This window comes from Gymnoscopelus microlampas, assembly GCF_963454915.1.
Source record: "Gymnoscopelus microlampas genome assembly, chromosome: 23".
Classification (NCBI taxonomy): domain Eukaryota; kingdom Metazoa; phylum Chordata; class Actinopteri; order Myctophiformes; family Myctophidae; genus Gymnoscopelus; species Gymnoscopelus microlampas.
The window spans coordinates 1,247,021-1,268,406 of record NC_139960.1 but is presented as its reverse complement, the minus strand read 5'-3'; the positions used below and the strand labels follow the sequence as shown (position 1 = coordinate 1,268,406).

General features: G+C 39.8%; 1 protein-coding gene across 1 annotated transcript; it reads right to left on the bottom strand.

Moving 5' to 3' along the window:
* Positions 1-9,500: 9,500 nt before the first annotated feature.
* On the bottom strand, positions 9,501-20,972 carry LOC311040052 (uncharacterized protein; the record flags this gene model as incomplete). Its single annotated transcript, XM_084050124.1, has 7 exons — positions 9,501-10,660; positions 12,459-12,508; positions 13,243-13,389; positions 13,470-13,640; positions 16,328-16,387; positions 17,193-17,297; positions 20,899-20,972. The coding sequence occupies 7 exons, from the start codon at positions 20,970-20,972 to the stop codon at positions 10,122-10,124; spliced, it is 1,146 nt and encodes a 381-aa protein (XP_083906250.1). The 3' UTR covers positions 9,501-10,121.
* Between the last annotated feature and the right edge of the window lie 414 nt (positions 20,973-21,386).

The window sequence follows — 21,386 nt, the reverse complement described above, 5'->3', positions numbered from 1 at the left end:
ATATAAGGGACAGACGGAGCCCTCTATGTCTCGTCCGTCAGACTGCAGATGGACCCTTCAGATATCTTCCCAAATCTCGCGAGATTGTGTTGCTGGGATAGAGAAAAGTCGATAACAAAGTTGATTTTCTCCTCATTTGTGTCTCAAAAAAAATACATTTTAGTATGAAAATCTTGTACATATTGTGTGTCTTGTGACGATCGGGTCCAATATTTTAGTTCAGTAACCACGGAGTTAAAGAATGGTTCAGAAGCTGTGTTCACGTTCACTCTTCTATTGGAATCAATAGACTCCAAGCTGCTTCCTGTCTCCTAAAAAGGCGTCCACCTATGTCACGCAGAAACGGGAAGCAAACCGGAGAATGCGACTCTTGCTATTTCACAGATACCCCCCCTACCCTGAAAACTAAATAAATGTGTTGCACCGGATTGAGGAACCTTCTTCTTTACATATGTGTAACATATACCAGGGGTCTTCAACAGGGGGTCCGAGACCCCTAGGGGGTCCTCAGAGTTACTAGAGGGGGTCCGCCAAATCTTTGTGTGATATGATTTTTTTTTTTTTTTACCTTAACCGTTTGAACCCTAGCATCCCTTTTCTGAGGAGAACTTGTAGATCGGCTATTTTTGGCAAATAGTTGTTTGGTGTAGAGGGAAAAAAGAACAGTAAACGTAAACAAAAAAAGCTGAATCTAAAACACAATTTTATACAATATAGAGGGGGTCCCTGCTTCATCTCTCTCTCAGCTAGGGGGTCCTTGGGCTGAAAACGTTGAAGACTTGTCACTATAAAGTTGTCAAATAATGATGAGATGTAGTGGAGTAGAAGTAAAAATACTGAAAACTGGAAATACTCCAGTAAAGTAAAAAAAAATACGTCAAAATTGTACTTAAGTAGAGTACTTGAGTCAATGTACTTAGTTACTTTACACCACTGCAGCCATTTCAAAATCTCAGGAAAATAAATGTGAACTGGTCTGTATTTCTACCTTCTACCTGAAGCATGTTTACATTCTCACACACACAACCATGCAAGACACCAACCTGCAGTTAATAGGGGTTCAGACAGTGCCTTGCTCATGGACACTTCGTCAAGGAGCCGGGGGATAGAAGAGGAAAACCTTCCTGATCCAAACTCTTCATCCTCCTGACTCACTGCTGGACCATGCAGGGAGATCTTCTTCCATTTTCCTGGAATGGAATTTAAAAAAAAACTGTCAAAAATAATTCTGAGATGTTTATTTTGCGTACACAAGTTCAAGTTCAAGTTTATTGTGTCCCAAACATGGACAATTTATGTTACAGCAGATAATAATAAACTCCAAAACACAGTAAACAATCTAAACTAAAGAGGTCTTCAACAGGGGGTCCGCGACCCCTAGGGGGTCCGCGAAGGTACTGCAGGGGGTCCGCAAAATTGTTGTTTGACAAAAATGTCAATATGTCTTTAAACATAACATGACATATTTGAATAGGTTAGTATTGAATGCACAATAACATGGTATGTTTATACATATTTTGTAGAGAAAGAAAAGGTCTGTTGCACACCTACTGGGACAACCTGTGTGTATAGGAGCAGGCTCCAGGCAACCATTTGTTCATGTTTATACATATAAAACACAATTTTATACCTAAATATACGATATATGTGCTGGCCTACCCCCTACCCTACGAGGTAGGGGGTCTCTGCTCCATCACCCCATCAGTTTGGGGGTCCCTGGCCTGAAAAGGTTGAAGATCCCTGATCTAAACATACAGCTACACACAGACAAACATAGACATAGACATGATCACAAGATCCAGATAATAATAGCTACTAATAAGCTACCTCCTCCTTTTGTTTTTAGTTGCAGGGGTCTTTAACATTTGGCCGTAAGGCAATAATTCATATTCAAGATTTAGGGGATGAGAGCTGTCCGCTCTGATAGATGATGCTTTCTTAAGCACCTGCTGGTCATATATACTGTATATCATTGGTTCTCAAAGTGGGGTCCGGGGACCCCCAGGGGTACTTGAGGGGGTTCCAGGGGGTCCCCAGTTAAATGATGGGTAGGAACCAAATGGACCCTTATGGGTCTGTAACTCTGAGAGCGTACAAATGGAACCAAATGGACCCTTATGGGTCTGTAGCTCTGAGAGTGTACAAATGGAACCAAATGGACCCTTATGGGTCTGTAACTCTGAGAGTGTACAAATGGAACCAAATGGACCCTTATGGGTCTGTAACTCTGAGAGCGTACACATGGAACCAAATGGACCCTTATGGGTCTGTAACTCTGAGAGTGTACAAATGGAACCAAATGGACCCTTATGGGTCTGTAGCTCTGAGAGTGTACAAATGGAACCAAATGGACCCTAACGGGTCCATTTGGTTCCATTTGTACACTCTCAGAGTTAAATCTAACATTGATTTTACAATATAAATTGGGGTCCCAGAGATAGAAATGCCATTAAATGGGGGTCTGTAGCCTAATGCATGTCAGACTGGGGGGTCCTTGAAATTAAAATGGTTGAAAATCACTGCTAGAGCCTTAAAAATCTTCTCTTATGGGGGTCCCTGGCATATCTTTTCAAATCCGCGGGCTAATAAGTGTCAATTTGGGGGTCCTTGACATGAAAACGTTTGAGAACCACGGCTGTATATGACTCAGACGGCTGAATCGTACCCCCACCATCTTAATTACACTTGTCCTAGCCTGGCGTGGTCAGACTAATATCAATTCAATTCAATGGAGCTTTATTGGCATGAGAAAACATACGTTTACATTGCCAAAGCAATATCACTGCAGAGGGCAATGTCTTGTTGTTTTTTCACACTGGCTGATTCGTATGGTTTCCAAGCTATACACGTGTCCACCTGGCTCTCATTAACTCATATAAATGCTCTACACTTTGTGTAGAAGATGGAGAGATTCCCTCCATTTAAAGTCTAAACACACACACAGGCCTTTCATCACATATAACAGCATCTAAAAGATGTGTGTCATTATTATACTGTACCACCAACAGATGGCGCTACTGCAATGCTGTGTCGATCAACTATGGAGACCAATAGCTCTAAGCCTAAAGCACTGTTCAGTAGTAAAACACTAATAACTGTTTCCTTTTTTTTCTCTCATTGATTCAAAGATAAAAAGCTACTGTATATTAAACATTATAGTTTGTTAATTAATTCATAAAAGAAATATTGATAAATGTTATTTATCACACTTAAAATGTGTTATTAAATCTCAAAGTGCTTTATATATATATATATATATATATATATATATATATATGACAACAAAACTCTAAACAATGGCATTGTGTATAGTTGGGGGGGGGGGTAGTTAAACCAATAGGAACAATGAAGTGTTTGGTAATGTTTTTGGTGAGATTGTAAGAATATCTCACCTGTAGATCTCAGGATGTCAGACTGAAGGACAGCCTGTCACAGACAGTGGAACCACAGGGTCTTCATGGAACCACGGGGTCTTCATGGAACCATGGGGTCTTCATGGAACCATGGGGTCTTCATGGAACCATGGGGTCTTCATGGAACCATGGGGTCTTCATGGAACCACGGGGTCTTCATGGAACCATGGAATCACAGGGTCTTCATGGAACCACGGGGTCTTCATGGAACCACGGGGTCTTCATGGAACCATGGGGTCTTCATGGAACCACGGGGTCTTCATGGAACCATGGGGTCTTCATGGAACCACGGGGTCTTCATGGAACCATGGGGTCTTCATGGAACCATGGGGTCATCTTTCCTCTTCATCCTCTACACACCAGATTCTGAAACTGTTCCATGTCAAGGATCCCCAAATGAATAATGTTTTGACCAAATACCACTAAAAATATCTAGTACCAGGGAGGCAGGGTACAATGTTTCAATAGGAGGTTGTGAACCTGAAGTGTTTACCTGAAAAAGGGAGAACTTGAACATTAATGCTAGTGAGCATTTGTTTTATATATTTTTATTCAATTTACAATCATTATTTCACTAAATATTTGATTAGTTTTCATAAAAAAACTGAGTTGAGTGATTTCATTATCCAGCAAGAGGGACTATTTTCTATCAGAGAGAGAGGCATAGTTTTGGTTAAAAGTCCTTGGTTAAGAGTAAAACTAGAATGTGTATCTGTACCTTAACTGTTAAAGGTCTTATTTAAGAGATCCAAGATAATTATTATTAAGCTTAATAAAATAGATACATACATACATTCATAAAATAGATGTTTACTGCAGGGAGTGCTATTTGAAAATAGCAGAGCTTTTACATATTGTAATATTTTTTTTTAAATTTTAACAACACAAATCTTGTATGGGGGTCCCTGGCACAGGGAGGGGGGGGGGGCGTCTGCAGCCAAAAACATTCCCCTCAAAACGTCCAACTGATGAAGTTAAACTTTAAAACCTTAAGTTCATTGGTAACGTCTTTAAGCCATTGGGTTCTCAAAGTGGAGCCCGGGGACCTCCTGGGGTCCTTGGGGGGATACCATGGGGTCCACAGCAAAATTAGTTATAAGCGTCACAATCATTTTAACCACTTTATCCATATGTTATACTTTGGCTTTTCAAGAATAGCAGATTTGAAAACTATGTGCAAATCTTTAAATCAGTTTTTTATTTTTTTTTAACAAATCTTTGCTTCTGGGGGTCCCTGGCACAAGTTAACATATTTTCAGGTGGGGGTCCGCGGCCAAATACATATCAATTTGGGGGTCCTTGGCACGAAAAAGTTTGAGAACCACTGTTTTAAGCCATAGAGGTATATATATAACTGTATAGCTTTAAGCAGGCTTTAGCATTAGAGTTAGCAGTTAGCACAACATAAACACTTCATAGTTAATATCAATAGATATGAACTTTGTGTGGAACAGTTCCTCCTGTATTCACAATGTGCTTATTGTCATGCAGTCCAGACTATAGAATAAACTAATTACACTAACATGTGTTCACAATGTTCATTATTAAACTAATATAATAAGTTTTACACACAATTCATTAAATGTCCCCCTCCATTTCACGTTTCAACCGGTCTGTTTATGTCCGGCGTCTCTCTCTCTCGTCCGGACTGAAACACAATGTTATTCATGTCTGTCCGTCCCTCTCTCTCATCCGGGTTGAAACACACTGCTCTTCGTGCTCGAGCCATGCACACAGCAGATGTTAACCCAATAAATGCTGGTTTAAATAGTTTCCATGACAACGCACCTTTTGTTTGTTTGATCAGACAAAACATAAACTCCCAATGAAATAATAAGGTACTGGTACCATGAATTAAACATAATTTGCCTATATTTAATTTGACAAATTATTTTTAATACTTTTTATGTTTTCAAGGTTTCAACAGGTTTTGTTTTAATACTATTTATAATAGTGGCGTTATATTAACACACTTTTTTTTTTTTACCGGATTACACCAACTTGTCAGTGTTTAAAGCTCACCTCTATATCTGTCCATTAAATACTTACAATAGGTCTACATGTACCTCCATCTTACCATCTATCTCCTCAACCTTGTACCTAGATCTACAAACCCATATGAGTCACTCATGTAGGCTACAAATGATCTTCAAACACATGTTTTGGTAGTTTAGGTACTTTCTGGAAAGCTCCTCCCAGTTCTAGCAACCTCTGACATTATTTTTCTAAAGCTCCCACTCGGTGCTTTCTTGTCTTAAATACCAAGTACCCTATATAGGCCTACCCTATCCCCAAACATGAGATGAATGTTAAACTATCCCTAAAACATTTACAAAGACAGGGCAATTTCTTTCCAGTAGCCCAGGGGTTCACTGTTCACAAACGTTTTCAGCTCCCAAAAGCTACATTTGGAGCCTCCCTTTGACCAAAACGTACAAAATAATGAAAATGTTTTAACATTTTAATTGGGGGGAGGTTTGAAAATCTTTTGTAATAAATTAAAAAAATTGTACGAAACATAGGCCTACGTAAAGAAAAACATATTTACTCACGACCCATGCAAAATGTGTCAGTGACCCAAAATTGAGTCCCTATCCATTGTTTGGGAAACACTGCACTAGTCATAACTTAAATGTGCTTTACTCATACCAACTCCACCCCAAAGTCATCTGTTTCATGCTACTAGTCAGAGCCTCTACTCAGCAGTTCTTTCAAGATATGACACATACTATAGGTTCAGTCCTTAGTGAGTGACTTTAGGTATAGTTTCAACTCCTTTAAACTATATAGTTTTACTATTCCTAACTTATTTGCATACAGACGTGTTACCCCTATTACCTATTAATGTCTCACAGTAATCATTCTTCTCTTCTAATCCTTCAAATCATGTTGACTGACACACTATTTGTTTTATCTTATGGGTCCATTTGGTTACATTTGTACCGTATCAGTTAAAATGATCACTAGAGGGGAATCCCAAAATGTAATTCCACTTTTTAGATCCTCACTTCCCCTTTCTGTTTGAATGTCTTTATCAGTAACTGACCCTGTGTCTAAAAGTTACACAATGTCAAGCAACAGCTAAACATCTTCCAGTTAGTTTAGATCACACAAGGTTATTTAGCATAACCATCAGTCCTAATATATTTAATTAAGCTGGTAATAAATGCATTTATTCTGCTAAATTAAATAGTAAAATAAAAAACAAGCACAAGCGTATTAAATGTCTTCATGCTTATGCATTTCCTATGATGTTTTTTCCCCCCGAATACATCACTCCGAAGAAGAGCTTCCTCATGGTTGTTCTCTTCACTGCGGTCGTCATCAGTCTGCGGTGTTGATGGCTGTAGGTTTCATACATATTGAACCAAGTAAAAGAACTTGTGACTTAATAATAACCACATTAGATCCATTGGAAAGTTTCCCATCCTCCTATAATAATGAGACCATCGCCATGGTTACGGGACTGCCCGGCTGTGGGATGGCCCCACGAGCTATGGGACGAACTGCCTCCCGGGCTGCCAGCTCATGTGCGCACATCCCCCGACGGTTGGTCGACCGGGTATGGACTATTGGTTTCCTGAAAAGTAACAGTTTAGGACATACAGGGTTTCCACTCGACAGCGACAATAACTATGTTTTCTGAAAATTCTCTGTTCCTGTCACCTTTGACCTAACAGGTCTCTCATCCTCCTCCATTTCAATTCAATTCAATTTTATTAAAGTGCTAAATAAGTTGTCTCAAAAGGCCCGACATGCAGTCACACCCTGAACAAGCAGTCTTTGTGACAGTGTCCCAGCGGTAGCAAAAAAATCCCCTTTAACTGGGATAAATGTCAGGCACACCCAGGCTCTATGGTGGGAGGCCTTCTGCCTCAACCGTGTCGGGGAGGGAGGGGGGAGTTTTCATGAGTTTTCATTCTCTACTCTTGACTTCATGTATGCTGCAGGAATTAGTCTATCAGGTAGCCTACAGTCGGTACCAATCAAGATGGCCAATTTGAATGCAGAGCCCATTTACGTAGATAATTGCATGGGATGATGTGACCCTCTTTCTTCAGGCTGTATGGTGCGAGTAAGCCTATATAGTTCTGACTGAAGCGTTATCTGGGTTCAGATAATTGGGCTTTTTAATGAGAATGTGACAGAACTATTATAACACACTCTCTGTCTCTGTGAAAAAAGAAAGAGCTGAACTGTGCCATGTGTCTCCATGCCGACCTCCAGACCACACGCATTGTCCTTCCTTGGTATCAACAAGAGTCGCCAGACGCCCAGCCATGTCCATCAGACAGCATAGTTGAATGATATGACGCTCCCTAGTCCCTGCACAATAGTGTCCAAAAGCAACTTGATTTATTAAGAAAGTGTTATTGATGGAACAGTAGCACAATGTAAATCAAATGGCCTTGTTTTCATTTTCCTGAACTCAATTACAGGTTCATTGTCACATCATAAGTTGACAGGAGTAAAAAGAGACATTTTGCACAAGCTCCAAGGGTTTTTCAGTTACACAAAAAGTCATAAGAATAGAGAAAGAAACAAAGGAAACATGACAACAGGACACCATATGAAATATACCAAATACGTATATGTATACACAGGAGTATAGTCAAATATATACAGTGTGCATGTATTTGCATGTACATAAATACTGAATCTGCATGTATTTATAAGTTTAAAATCCATCAAAAATGTAATTTTAAAGTGTAAAATATAAATATTTTTGATCCATTGGAGCAAATGTATTTCCCCATTATCAATAATGGTATTCAACAACAGTGATGTTGTTAGGTTTTCAATGTAGTGGGTTCCGAGACCCATGGGTGGACATCTGAATGGGTCCCAGGGAATTTGAATGGGTCCCCAAAACAATGTGTTTTTGGACAGATGGTATGTGATGTGCTTATAATTATGGGTTATATTCATGTATCTTGAAAATGTATGGTTAGAATTATGGATATATATTTGTGTATCTTGAAAATCCATCTGAAAATGTAATACAATCTAAAAAGCATATTTAAATGTAACATAATAAACAAGGTATTCAGCATGGGCCTTTGGTGGGTGTCTACACATGACAGTAAGCATGATTGGTCCATGTCTTAACTATATGCAACAGTGAAAGGCAATCAAATAACATAAGTCAGTGTTATGTTATTTGATTGAATCTATCCATTTGTTCTGTTATTTCTGACCATTTGATAAATAAAATGTAACTTATGCTTGACTAAATGAAACCCCAATAACTGGCTAAGAAAGCCATGGCGCTGTTTGCAACATATTCCAGATGAGTGGCGATGCTACAAAAAGGGCAGTCTGCAAAAAATGACAGTGGCCTATAACGACTGAATGAGGCTACTGCTCAAAGCCCCAAGATGCTGTAGTGCCAGTCAAATGTTTGTAGATATAAATGTACCCACTTGCCCTGCTGTGTTACCAAACCTGATGTATAGATTAATGTACAGACTCTGTGAACAGCATTATTGTATCACTCTCTAATCTTGCCAAGAGCTCTGTTAGGCTGTCATCTAAGCTATGGAGACACTGGCGCTCTAGCCTGTATGTGCAGAGATAAGGCTGAAAGTCCTGCCTTGTTTGTATATGCTTTGTTGATTTATTGTTTTGTCTTTGTTTTGTTTTTATATGTTTTATGTGTTCTTCACTATGGACCCCCCTGTGTGCGTCTTGAATAAAGTTTGAATTGAATTGAGTTCTACAGTGCTTGGACTTTGAACACGTCTCTAATGCAGGACGTGCATTAGACGTGTTAACAACATCACTGTAATATCCCAACGTATGCTAGAAAAACAAGTGAGGTGCAGGTTAATTCCTTATTCTATGCAGAACCTATAATTCTACAACTTCTTCCTATGAGACGAAAGTATAGAATACAATAATAGGCACAAAGTATTTGGAGGTCGGTCTATGATGTCAGTACTATGACATCACTACTATGACAGGGGCCGGCTCAGTGGCTCAGTCAGGAGATAGAGCGGCCACTTGGGAATCCAAAGGTTCCCGGTTTCGATCCCGGGCCTCACCCCTGTACTACTGTCAAAGTGTCCTTGAGCAAGACACGTGATGCCTTGCATGGTTTCCTCCACCATCGGTGTGTGAATGGGTGAATGTAAGGCACATTGTAAAGCACTTTGGATAAATGCACCATTTACATCAGTGCTATGACATCAGCACTATCCAAACCCTCACACCTACAGACAACTTTATCAGAATAGATAATAGAGCTAGTAAAAAAGAGGGGGAGGGTGAACAATCCAGAGCTCAACTTTGTGACTGTGATCAGGAACATTAATGGCCACTTCATACCTACAGTAAGTGGAAGGATTGTAATCGTAAGCTTGTCATTGACATGACATTATAGACAACAACGTTTCACAAACATTACAACCTGTCTGTTGAGAAACTGATCTGGATCTGGATGAATTAAAGCAGTCCTTATGGAGCCATCCCAAAGACAAGCAGTGGATGACAGAACCAGAGCACAGTTACATATAGCCTACTGCACTGTACAGAAAAAAACATATATTCAGTACATACAGTATATTATGCTAAAGGCCATGTATTGGCATATATGCATATCCGGGCCGACCATATTGGTCTGTTCCAAATTGCACATTCCCCAATGGGTAGGACACAGACTCACAGTCTGTCCTCACACAGAGACAGTCTGTGCTGTCCTCACAGACACTAATGTCTGTCCACACCTACAGACACCGAGGAGCCAGCCACAACAGTAAACCCGACGTAAAGGGGCTCAGTGAATGTGTTCTGGAAGGTGTACAGGTGTGTCGGTGTGTCAGAGGACACTCGGTAGAAGGACAGAGTCCCAGCAGGGCAGTCCAGATACACCGCTACTCTGTTAGAGCCAGAGGCACTGACGGGGAGTATAGTCTCCTTCCTATTGTGTCTGACAATGTAGTCTGGAGACTGACATGAACATATCAGACTCCAGGACTTGTCATTGTACCCAAGCCTACAATCACCACCCCGCCCTCTCCTGCTGATTCCTCTGTAGGTCACCGCTATAGAAACCACTCCACTCCACCCTACCTCCCAGTAACACTGTCCAGTCAGACCCTCTGTACACAGAACCTGTGGGCAGATTTCAAATCTGTCAGGGTGATCAGGATACTCAACCTGTCTACCCCATGCCACCTTTCTGTTGTTCTCTGACAGAGAGAGCTCTCTGTTTACTGTGTTTGTGTCCAGTGTGAGAAGATGGTAATCTGATGAGAGAAAAAAAGACAATAAACATTAAAAACATAATTTCATTGAATGTCATTCACTGAGTGAGAGTATAGTGATTAGGGATGTGCCTGGCAACGTTGTGAGCTTGTGGATCTGCTATGCTAAGTATAACTATAAACACTCAGTTGTATATTCAGCAAAATGAATTCAACCGTTTCTCACATGAAATCCAAACAGGGAAAACCATGGTTAGCTTCAATGAATGGACATGTTCTGTAGGCTAGTCCAACATGCTAACATTCTGACTCTGTTATCTGCTGGTTGTTTTTTTTAAATAGGGGGAAGGTAGTATTTCCCCCTCTGAAGGTGACTCTCCACCAAACAGATTTGGCAAAAGTTGGCATTTAGTTCAGCACAAACTGCCGGCCGACGTTAATGAGGACTCATTATTACAGGCAATGTTGCCATATTTTGTGAGAGAAATATGCAACCAGGTCTAGGAAAACAAGCCCAAAAGAAGCAACTTAGGCCACATGAGCACTTTAAATCAATATGCATCAGCTATTTGAAAATAGCAGATATACAAGCTCACAACGTGCCATGATGCGACGCGTTGGAGAGTTGGCTTAACAGGCAGCCACCACTTTACAATGCTGGAAACAGCATATGACTGCTCAAAGTAACATAGGAAATTAGGTTAATTTGAGTTGAAAGAGAGCTGCTGCGATGTCTTTTCGCAGAATAAAAGAATGTTTTGCAATTATGATAATAAAATAATGGTTTTACATTTTTTGGAATTCTTTTGAAAAACGTTTGAATTGTTTTTAACTTCACTTTAATTTTTTTGGTAAATTTTCTAAATAGTAATGATAAAAAACTAAATAATAAATAAAAAAATAAAAAATCAATAACGTTTTTTTTATTCACGACCCATAAAAATTGGTCTGCGACCCACATATGGGTCCCGACCCACTGTTTGGGAAACAGTGATCTATACTGCAGGTGGAGAGAATATAATATGAATAGTCATGCTCATGCTTATACATTCTCTCATTGGACTAACTAACTAGCCAATTAAATAATTATGAAACTAGAGAAAGGTGCTCCTTGGAGCACAGGTCTCCATCAGGGCAGGTAGGCCAGCAAAGCTTCAAGACAATCGGACGCTGCGTTCATAATTTGAGGCATTTTGTTTATGGGGCCACATCACTTCGGAAGCCAATCTTAGCCAATCAGGATGGAATATGAGCAATCGGGCAGATAATGTGTACATAATCTGTAGGAGTATTATTAAAAAAAGTGTTTTGCAAAAATTGTCCGCCTTGTGGCGCTATAACAGAGGTGGCAGAGGTTCTGCTCTGGCCTCCAGGGAGTGTGTGTGCACAGTTTCACATCGATCGGTCCAACTGTGCCAGAGGTTAGCTGTTCATAGACAGAGAGACAGATGGACACACACACACACGCACACGCACACACACACACACACACACACACACACACACACACACACACACACACACACACACACACACACAGAAACATAGTCCCCACCAGGCCGAGACTATGAATCACTTTCAATCTGTCCCTATTTTGCACATGTCAAAAAATCTCAAAATGACACGTTGTGAGCTTGTAGTTAAACTGTTACTCATTTAGCTGACACTCCCCTAGAAACCCCTCGAGGACCCCTGAGGTTTCCCAGAACCCACTTTGAGAACCACTGGTACAGTCGACTAACCGTGCACATACCATGTTTAGTTGTAATCCTGACAGGAACGTCATTGTTTTAAATATCAATGCCTGATGTTACACAGACACATATAGATATATACTCACATCTTGTAAGGAGTTGAGGTTTAACCCAGTGTTCTCCTCCATGATCCACACTATAGGAAATAGAACAACAACAACAACAACAACAACACATCAATGTCCAGATGTCTAACACAACATCTCCACCTGACACTTGCAGCATGCAGTGGTGGAAAAAGTACTCAAATTCTTTACTTTAGTAAAAGTACCAATACTGCAATATAGACATACTCTGTAACAAGTAAAAATCTAGAATAAAACATTTACTTGAGTAACAGTACAAAAGGATTGGCATTCCGAATGTACTTAAAAGTACCAAAAGTACTAAAATGTTTGAAAATAGCAGATCTACAAGCTCAAGCTGACAATTTAGGCAACAAATAAAAACTAGACTAAAATGTTAGGGAGGGACGAGTGGAGAAGAGATCCAGTAGAACTAAGACAAGTCAAGTGAAAATAGCCGATCTACAAGCTCACAACGCGCCGCAGCGCGACGCGTTGTGAGCTTGTAGATCGGCTATTTTCAGCATGCAACCAAGTGTAAAATCAGCCATTATGACAGCATCAAGGCACCGCCAAGACACATTTTAGTCGACTAAATCAACTGTAGATTTAGTCGACTATAATCTTATGATATTTAGTCGGCTAAAATTAGACAAAAACTAAAACATTTCAGATGACTAAAATATGACTAAAACTAAATGGAATTTTATTCAAAAGACTATGACTAAAACTAAATTAACAGCTGTCAAAATCAACACTGCACTGCGTGCACTAATCAACACGGACACAATACAAGTCTACTCACTTGAGAGTTTCTAGTCCAATCGAGCGTAGCTGCGGAACAGAGTCTCCGGGGCAGTTACGGCTTAAGTCCAGGTGTTTCAAACGGGAAGGTCCGACGGTGAGAGCCAAAGAGGAGCAGCCTTCCTCTGTGATCCCACAACCTGACAATCTGCAGAGACATAAACTCCTTAACAAACTGCCTCTGATGTTACAGATCCACACAGAGAGAGAGAAAAACACATGTTTTACCTCAAGGTCTGCAGTCCACAACGTTGACTCTCCAGAACAGCAGAAACCTGCTCCAGTTCTTCAAGACGCAGGCTGTTGAAACTCACATCCAGTTCTTTTAGATGTAGATTAGAGCTGACAGCCGAGGCCAGAACTTCAAAGCATTCCTTCGACAACCAGCAGTGAATCAGTCTAAATGAAGAATCAAACACGGTTACATTTTCTGCTATATAATACATCATTCCTGGAGTGTCCACCCACCAGTGACATCATCGGCAGGCAGGTTTGGTCATTTCAAACAAGATCTCAAATGTTTTATTTTATTTCTTATTAATGCAAGAACAAAGGCTTCTATTATAGCATGCTAACTTTCCAGGAATAGAAAGCCTGCAGTTTCTATTAGCTTGGATTCACCAGCAATGATGTCACTGGTACGTTTCTAAACTGTCCACAGCCCTCCTCTGGGACCAATTATATGAACATAGGTTGAAAAATGGGTGAAGTCGTCCTTTAAGCTGGCCAACTATAGACCATATAAGGGTCTTATATTCAAATGCATATATTGATTATATATTTTCATATTAATGTTGTTGGTAATATTCAAAACTAGAGGATGATGATTTAACAAAAGGCATCCATCTCAGCATGGCTGTACATACTGTAGTCAGTGTACATTATGTTTTAGTCAGTGTGAGTTTCCAAATTCAGATATGTTATAATAAAGTGTCACCACAGCGTTCATACTACAGTCACATAATAAATAACGGTAACACTTTAGAATAACTATCCGTTATAAGTAGTTAATAAATCATTCATAAACTGTTAGTTAATGAGTTATTAATGACTTGTTAAGCATTAGTTAATAGTCAGTTAAGGATTGATAACAAGGCCTTATAACTACTTAATAGATCATTTATAAACCATTATTTAATGAGTTATTAATGTCTTGTTAAATATTTGTTAACAGCTAGTTAAGGACTTGTAACCATGCCTTATAGATACTTAATAGACTACTCACAAACTATTAGTTAAATATGTTTTAGTAGTATGTTAAGGATTTAAATATGCCTTGTAGATAGATAATAGATCACTCACAAATGATTAGTTAACTGACTTATTAACTATCTGCTAATGATTCATGACTGTCTTATAAATGCCTTATAACTAGTTAATAGATCATTTATAGACCATTAGTTAATGAGTTAATAATGTACTTGTTAAATATTTGTTAACAGTTAGTAAGGACTTATAACTATTCCTTATAGATAAGGGATAGATAACTCACAAACTAACTACGCCTTATATATGATCAACGGATTATGAGCAAGCTATTAGTAACTCACTTATTAATGGCTAGTTAAGTATTTGTTAATGGTTAATGTATGTTATTGGGTAGTTATTCTAAAGTTGCAACTACTCCTCATTTACTAACATGAATTAAGTATTTGTTAATGGTTAATATATGTTATTAGGTAGTTATTCTAAAGTTGCAACTACTCCTCATTTACTAACTATTAACAAATACTTAACTTACCTTTTACAGATCAATTGTTAATGATTTGATTCCCATCTACTACCAGAGACACTTTGTACAACAGCAGCAAATGGGTGGTACAGAAACCGGATGTGATACTTCGGACATATTTCAAATATTTGTACCTCAACCTTGTTCAATATTTTACTAAAGAAATCCCACAGATGAAATAGTGAACAATTTCTTTTTAATGAAGAAAACAGTGGGCTACATACTGTAATTATGCCATAGGCATTATTGATCATTGTGAGCATGGCTTATTGTAGCTACACAACAGAACACAATGAACAAACAGTACTTTTAACAGAGTACACAACCTGGACCTAAGCTTAAAACAAAAATAACCACCAAGATCAATCTGCTCTCATTTCCTTCTACACCAGGGGTCATCAACAGGGGGTCCGGGACCCCTAGGGGGTCCTCAGAGTTACTACAGGGGGTCCACCAAATCATTGTGTGATAGGAACTTAGTTTTTTACATTTGAAGTTGAACCCTATTCATCCCTATTCTAGGGACAACTTTAGCCGAAAACAGACAATCTACAAGTAGATTGTCTATTTTCAGCAAAGAGAGGGGAAAAAAGAGCAGACTAAGTACAGAGTGAAAGTTTACTAAGTATTGACTGTTTAAGTGGTTATAAATGTCTTTAAAAAATACACATTAACATGAATCCAACATCTATAAAAAAGCTTTAATCTGCAACACAATTTTATGCAAAATATATGGGGGTCCTTGCATCATCTCTTTCTCAGAGAGGGGGTCCTTGGGCTGAAAATGTTGAAGAACCCTGTTCTACACAATGTATTTTCCAGAAATGGACCCCTAGGTGTTGACTTGTATCAATATAGTGTTTACACTTAGTAATACATTTGGTATTGAATGTTCTATTATGTTTAAGCTACAGGTGATGCTGGGACAATTGACACATCTTCTTCGGCCAACTTGACCTCTGATGCAACTCCCATTTCACCCCTTTTTTAGAAGCAATAACTCTCAATTTGAAATTTGTGAGGTTGCAATTATTTTCTTCCGTTTCTATTCATTCACCAGAAATATCAGATAAGGAATCGCAGATCTACAGCTCACAACACATCGCAATGAGTCTTGCTGTGAGCTTGTAGATCTGTCATTTATTATCTGTTATTTCTGGCAAATGTTCCCCCCAGAATAGGGGGTTCAAGTTAATACCCTGAATTTTAGAGGGACATTAATGTCCATACATCACAGCAATGTCATGGATTAGCCGTCCTAACGGTCCATTGTGATGCTTACGGGCAAGCCACTCATGCCATTCAATAACTCTGAGATGGTTTATCAGTAACTCCTCTGTTCGATTCCCCCTACGCCTCCACACAGTTTCCTTGACTGTCCTCCAGGCCCTCTCTATATGCTGGGTATGAGCACCTGTTTGGGCATCAACATAAGACACACTGTGATTGACGGTGAAATGGGTGTAACCAAGCTGAGGTAGAGCATTTCGATAAGCCCGCCACTCGTCTGATACTATTGAAGATCCCACTTTAACATGGTGAGCTATAAGTGGCACCAGATCTCTCCTTGTTCTTCTCTCAACTAAGCGAAGAACAGGCTTTGCAGGTCTTGTCCCTCTCTGGTCCACACCCAGCATCCCAAACACCCACTTCTTCCTCTTCCAGCCACCAGCCATTCGTCCCCGTCCATACTGTTGAAAAGATACAAGGAATGTGGAATTAATCTTCTCTGAACAATTAAAAAGAATGATCTGGCTGCCATTGAAGGCTAATTTGCATTCCTCTCTAGGTAACAATGCTTGCCGCTTGCCTTTCTTTTGTGTCTGAAGTGGCTCTCATCAATAGCGACAAACTGTTGCCGCCCTCCAATGTACTGGCCTCTTGTTTGCTGATATCTCTCCATCGCATTAGTACAGACAACTCGCAGCTTATGGGCCATCTTGGAGAGGGTTGCTGAGCTCCCAGAAATGTCATCTGCAATCATGTCCACTTGACGTAGACGGAGGCCTTGTGCAAATCTGGCAATTAGACAAGGCAATTAGGCAAATTATTATTATTACAATACCAATTGTAATAACATATAATCACAAGCAGTCTCCAGTAATTGTTTATGACACAGTATGGTTTTATATTGTATGGAAATACATACTAAATAAATAATAAATACAATTGGACAGACTAAAATCACATTGGTTACCATGGCCTATGTCATAGCTTACCTGTACACAAAGCGCATCCAGTTGAAGAGGGAGACCTTTGACTTGGTGAAGATCGATTTGTGTCTAATAGACCTCTTCAGTTTCCTCCCTCTGTGTTTGCAAACCCTGGAAATATAGACAAATGTGACATGGGGTAGTGGCTAGAGCAGTGTTTCTCAAACATTTTCATTTCAAGGACCCATTTGTATTTGGCTACAGACCCCCATCTGAAAATATTCTGTGCCAGGGACCTCCATAAGATTTGTGCTGTTAAACTAGCTATTCTGAAGTTGTAACGTTATCAAAGTTTTTTAGAAAATAGCCGATCTACAAGCTCACGTGTGCATTGCTTGTGAGCTATTTTCAAATAGCTGATGCAAATAGGGTTTAAGTGTTTAAACAGATTTTTACGCTATATTAACTACTTTTGCTGGGGACCCCCTGGAACCCCCGCAAGGACCCCTGGGGGCCCCCAAACCCCACTTTGATAACCACTGGCCTAGAGAGTAGGCAGGCATACAAAGTAGCTACTAACAGTATAATCATAAATGGGGCATTAATGCAAACTTGGCCTAACATCTACACCTTTGCAATGTGTGTATTTCTAGAAAAACATGTTATTCATTAATACAAAATGTCTTAATAATTATAATAATTCAATTAATTGTCATTGTATCCAATACAAATAAACTTACCATGCATAGTTGTCCAAACAAACAGATATATTTAATTTCATCTTGTGTTTGCATTCTTTGCATTTCATTTGTCTTCTTAGAAGTCTTTTCTTCTGCAGCCATTTGATAATGTCTTTGTGTCTTCTTATTGATTTAGTTCTGCCTTCAATAAGCTCTCTTAGCTCAGTGGCTAAACCAGGCATTATAGGCTATGATATATTATAATGTGAAGTTAATTTCCTATGACAATGAATCTTCTATTATAATCTTCTCATCTTCTGTTGTTTACACAAGCATCCCGCCACTGACTCCCGCCCGATTACTTGTTTAAATCATAGAGTTAGAATATATCTAGAGGACGGACTGCCCCCACCGGTAACCGCCCAACTCACTCCAAATCCAACTCACTCCAAATCGCGCCCAACTCACTCCAGACATCTCACTCCACACACTTGCCCAACTCACTCCACACACTTGCCCAACTCACTCCACACACTTGCCCAACTCACTCCACACACTTGCCCAACTCACTCCAAAAATTATTATTGAGTACAATATTGAGGAATTAAGTACAATATTGAGGAATTTGTTACTTTTAACTCTATTCTGTTTTAGGCTTGGTTAAAGTTTTAAATACTGTCTCTACAGTATTTAAAACTTTAACCCCCCCCCCCCCCCCCCCTCTCTTGGGGGGGGGGGGGGGGGGCTCGCTGGCCACTTTGGCACTTGGAGTCCAGTGTTTGTTAGATGTCTTATTCTATTGTTGGTCAAATCAAGAGGTGTTGTTATATTCCTCGTTAAGGTTTTGGCCCTCCTCCACTGAGTTCACCCGCATAATCACCCTCCACCCAGGTTAGGGTTAGGGTTTAGGGTTAGGGTTAGGGTTAGAATGTAAGAGTCTCCACCGATTCAACCCACACACACACACACACACACACACACACACACACACACACACACACACACACACACACACACACACACACACTATAATATTATAATTTATAGCTGCAAAGTAACTAGTAAAACAAATACATTTAGTGGAGTAAAAAAACAATATGTGGATCCAATATGCAGTGGAGTAGAGGTAAAACCATTGGAAGTTGGGAATACTCAAATAACGCACAAATACCCAACATTGTACATAAGTACAGTACTTAAGTTAATGTACTTAGTTACTTTACACCACTGACACATTGAACCAATATTACACTGGTGACATTGCATGGAGTGAGTTGGGTTTGGTCCTGGAGTGAGTTGGCTATGGTCCTGGAGGGAGTTGGTCTTTGGTCCTGGAGGGAGTTGTCCCAGCCCTGGAGTGAGTTGGGCGAGCCCTGGAGTGAGTTGGGCAAATATTTCTTAAGTCTTCATGGAGTGAGTTGGATTTGGAGTGAGTTGGGCGGTATTCACAGAAACTATACCTAAACCTCACCTTAACACCATCAATCACCTGAAAAATAGCTTCTTATTTATTGTACGTGTGTTATTACTCTGTTATAACAGGACACGTTCTATTTTATGTAGTAATGGCACCATCTAGTGGATATACTGGAGTAGCTACGTGCAAAGATGCTTTCTATTTGCTGCTCGGTCCTCTGATCCGGTTTAAAGCCCGCCTACTGTATCCTGTAACTTACACGATCACACTCATGGAAACCCTGTTTCCGTATCCGCTCCAGACCCAGACCGGATCACTAAGGTGAAAAGTATAGTGCAATTGTATAGTCTACGCCCCGTGGAAATTGAAGTCTTCTTTAGTTTCGATTTTGTTGTCACAATGAGTCGCTGCTTTTACATTAGAAACGCTGAAACGACGTTGAAGTGGTAAGAAATGCGAAAACATTTGTTATTCATAGGTTTTAAAAAGTGTAGCAGGTAGCTAACTAGTTTGGTTGTGAATTGAATCATTTCATCATCAGCTGATCGGCTGGTTTCAGTTGATACTCGTGACTGTAGTTACAGTAACATATTGTTGACTTTGTTCTCAGGTTCATGTGGTTTATTTTCTGTTACTTGTCTGACTGTGTTCCTATGAGGTCATAGAGACATACATACATACATGTTGACGTGTGTTGTAATGCGGTCATAGGCATAGATACATGTTGGTGTGTGTTGCTATGGGGTCATGAGATGTTGATCAACTTCTTAAAACTTGTGTAGGAACTATAGGGAGTGTACTGGTGAGTGCATGCACATGACACGTGGACGTGGTATTGCATGGTTACTCAAAGTGGGTGCCATGGGTGCCGCAGGATTGATAATATTTCAAATGTATCAATATCACTTCATTTTAATCACTTATAGACCCCCGATATAGCCTACTTATTAATTGCACCGTAGTTGGTGTGTTCTACACCAAATCTCTTCGCCAAAAACACTAGTTGTGAGCTTGTAGATCGACTATTTTGGGGAAGAAAATTCCTGGGATGCTGGGGTTCAACTAAGTGGTTAAACGTCAAGTATACATTAATTTTCAATCTGTCCTATAATGGTAACCTTGAGAGAATATCTGTTACGTAACAGATATTCTCTCCAGGTTTCCTCTAGAGACATTATAGTTTAGGGGGAAATATTTACATATTTATTATGTACCGTAATGTGACATAAATGTAAGGTTGTATAAAGTCAAAGCTTAATTCAGGGGTGCCCTGAGAGCCACTGTCCTACTGAACACATATATTTAGTTTTGTAGTAAATGATAGTCTTAAGATTGTTAACATGTGGCTGTGTCATAAAAAACGTTGTAGCCTAGGCTATATGCACTTTTTAGACGCTAGCGCTAGCGCGTCTCTACAGACAGTCTGAGTAGACTTTCGACACCTAAGCACTCAGGGGTCGACACCTAAGTCTCATTGGCTGTCCTGGCTGTCCTTCACACTTCCCCCCCTTTAAGCCAATGGGGAGTAAGTTTCCTTTAAAGCACCCGCCTCTCCTCCTTTGCAGGAGCGCGAGACACACACACTAGAGATGCCGCGCTCCGATTTATCAATGAAAAAATGTGGATCGGATCGGATTCCAGCAAAATGACCGATAAAACGCTGCGATTAAAGCACTCCATTCCAGTAATCCGCTCCAGCACTTTGATCCTTCCTACTCGGAGCACGTTGGCTACAACCAGTGTTGCCATGTCGGCTTATTATAAGCGAATTTGGGCTTCTTTTTCTGTAAAGTTGCTTGTAAAAATCGGTAGTTAAGCGTTGCGTTTTTTGGGACTCATTTCATCGTGTATTTGCTTATTTAGGCTTGCTTACTTTTTTTTGTAATTATTGTTTAAACCAGGGGTTCTCAAATATTTTTTATAAATGTTTTGTGCCCAGGTTTTCCTAGACCTGGTTGCTTATTTCTCTCACAAAATTTGGCAACACTAGCAGCGCACCGGTGTTTGTTATTAGCACGACTGGAGGCTAGCTCTGGCCCATGTAGTATTTAGCAGAACTTCAGTACGAGCAGAAAGAAAGCAGCGATGTCAGCCGTGTGGGAGTTTTTCGGGTTAAAAGCCCAAACGGACCCAACAGCCCAGTGCAAGTCATGTCTAAAAGAC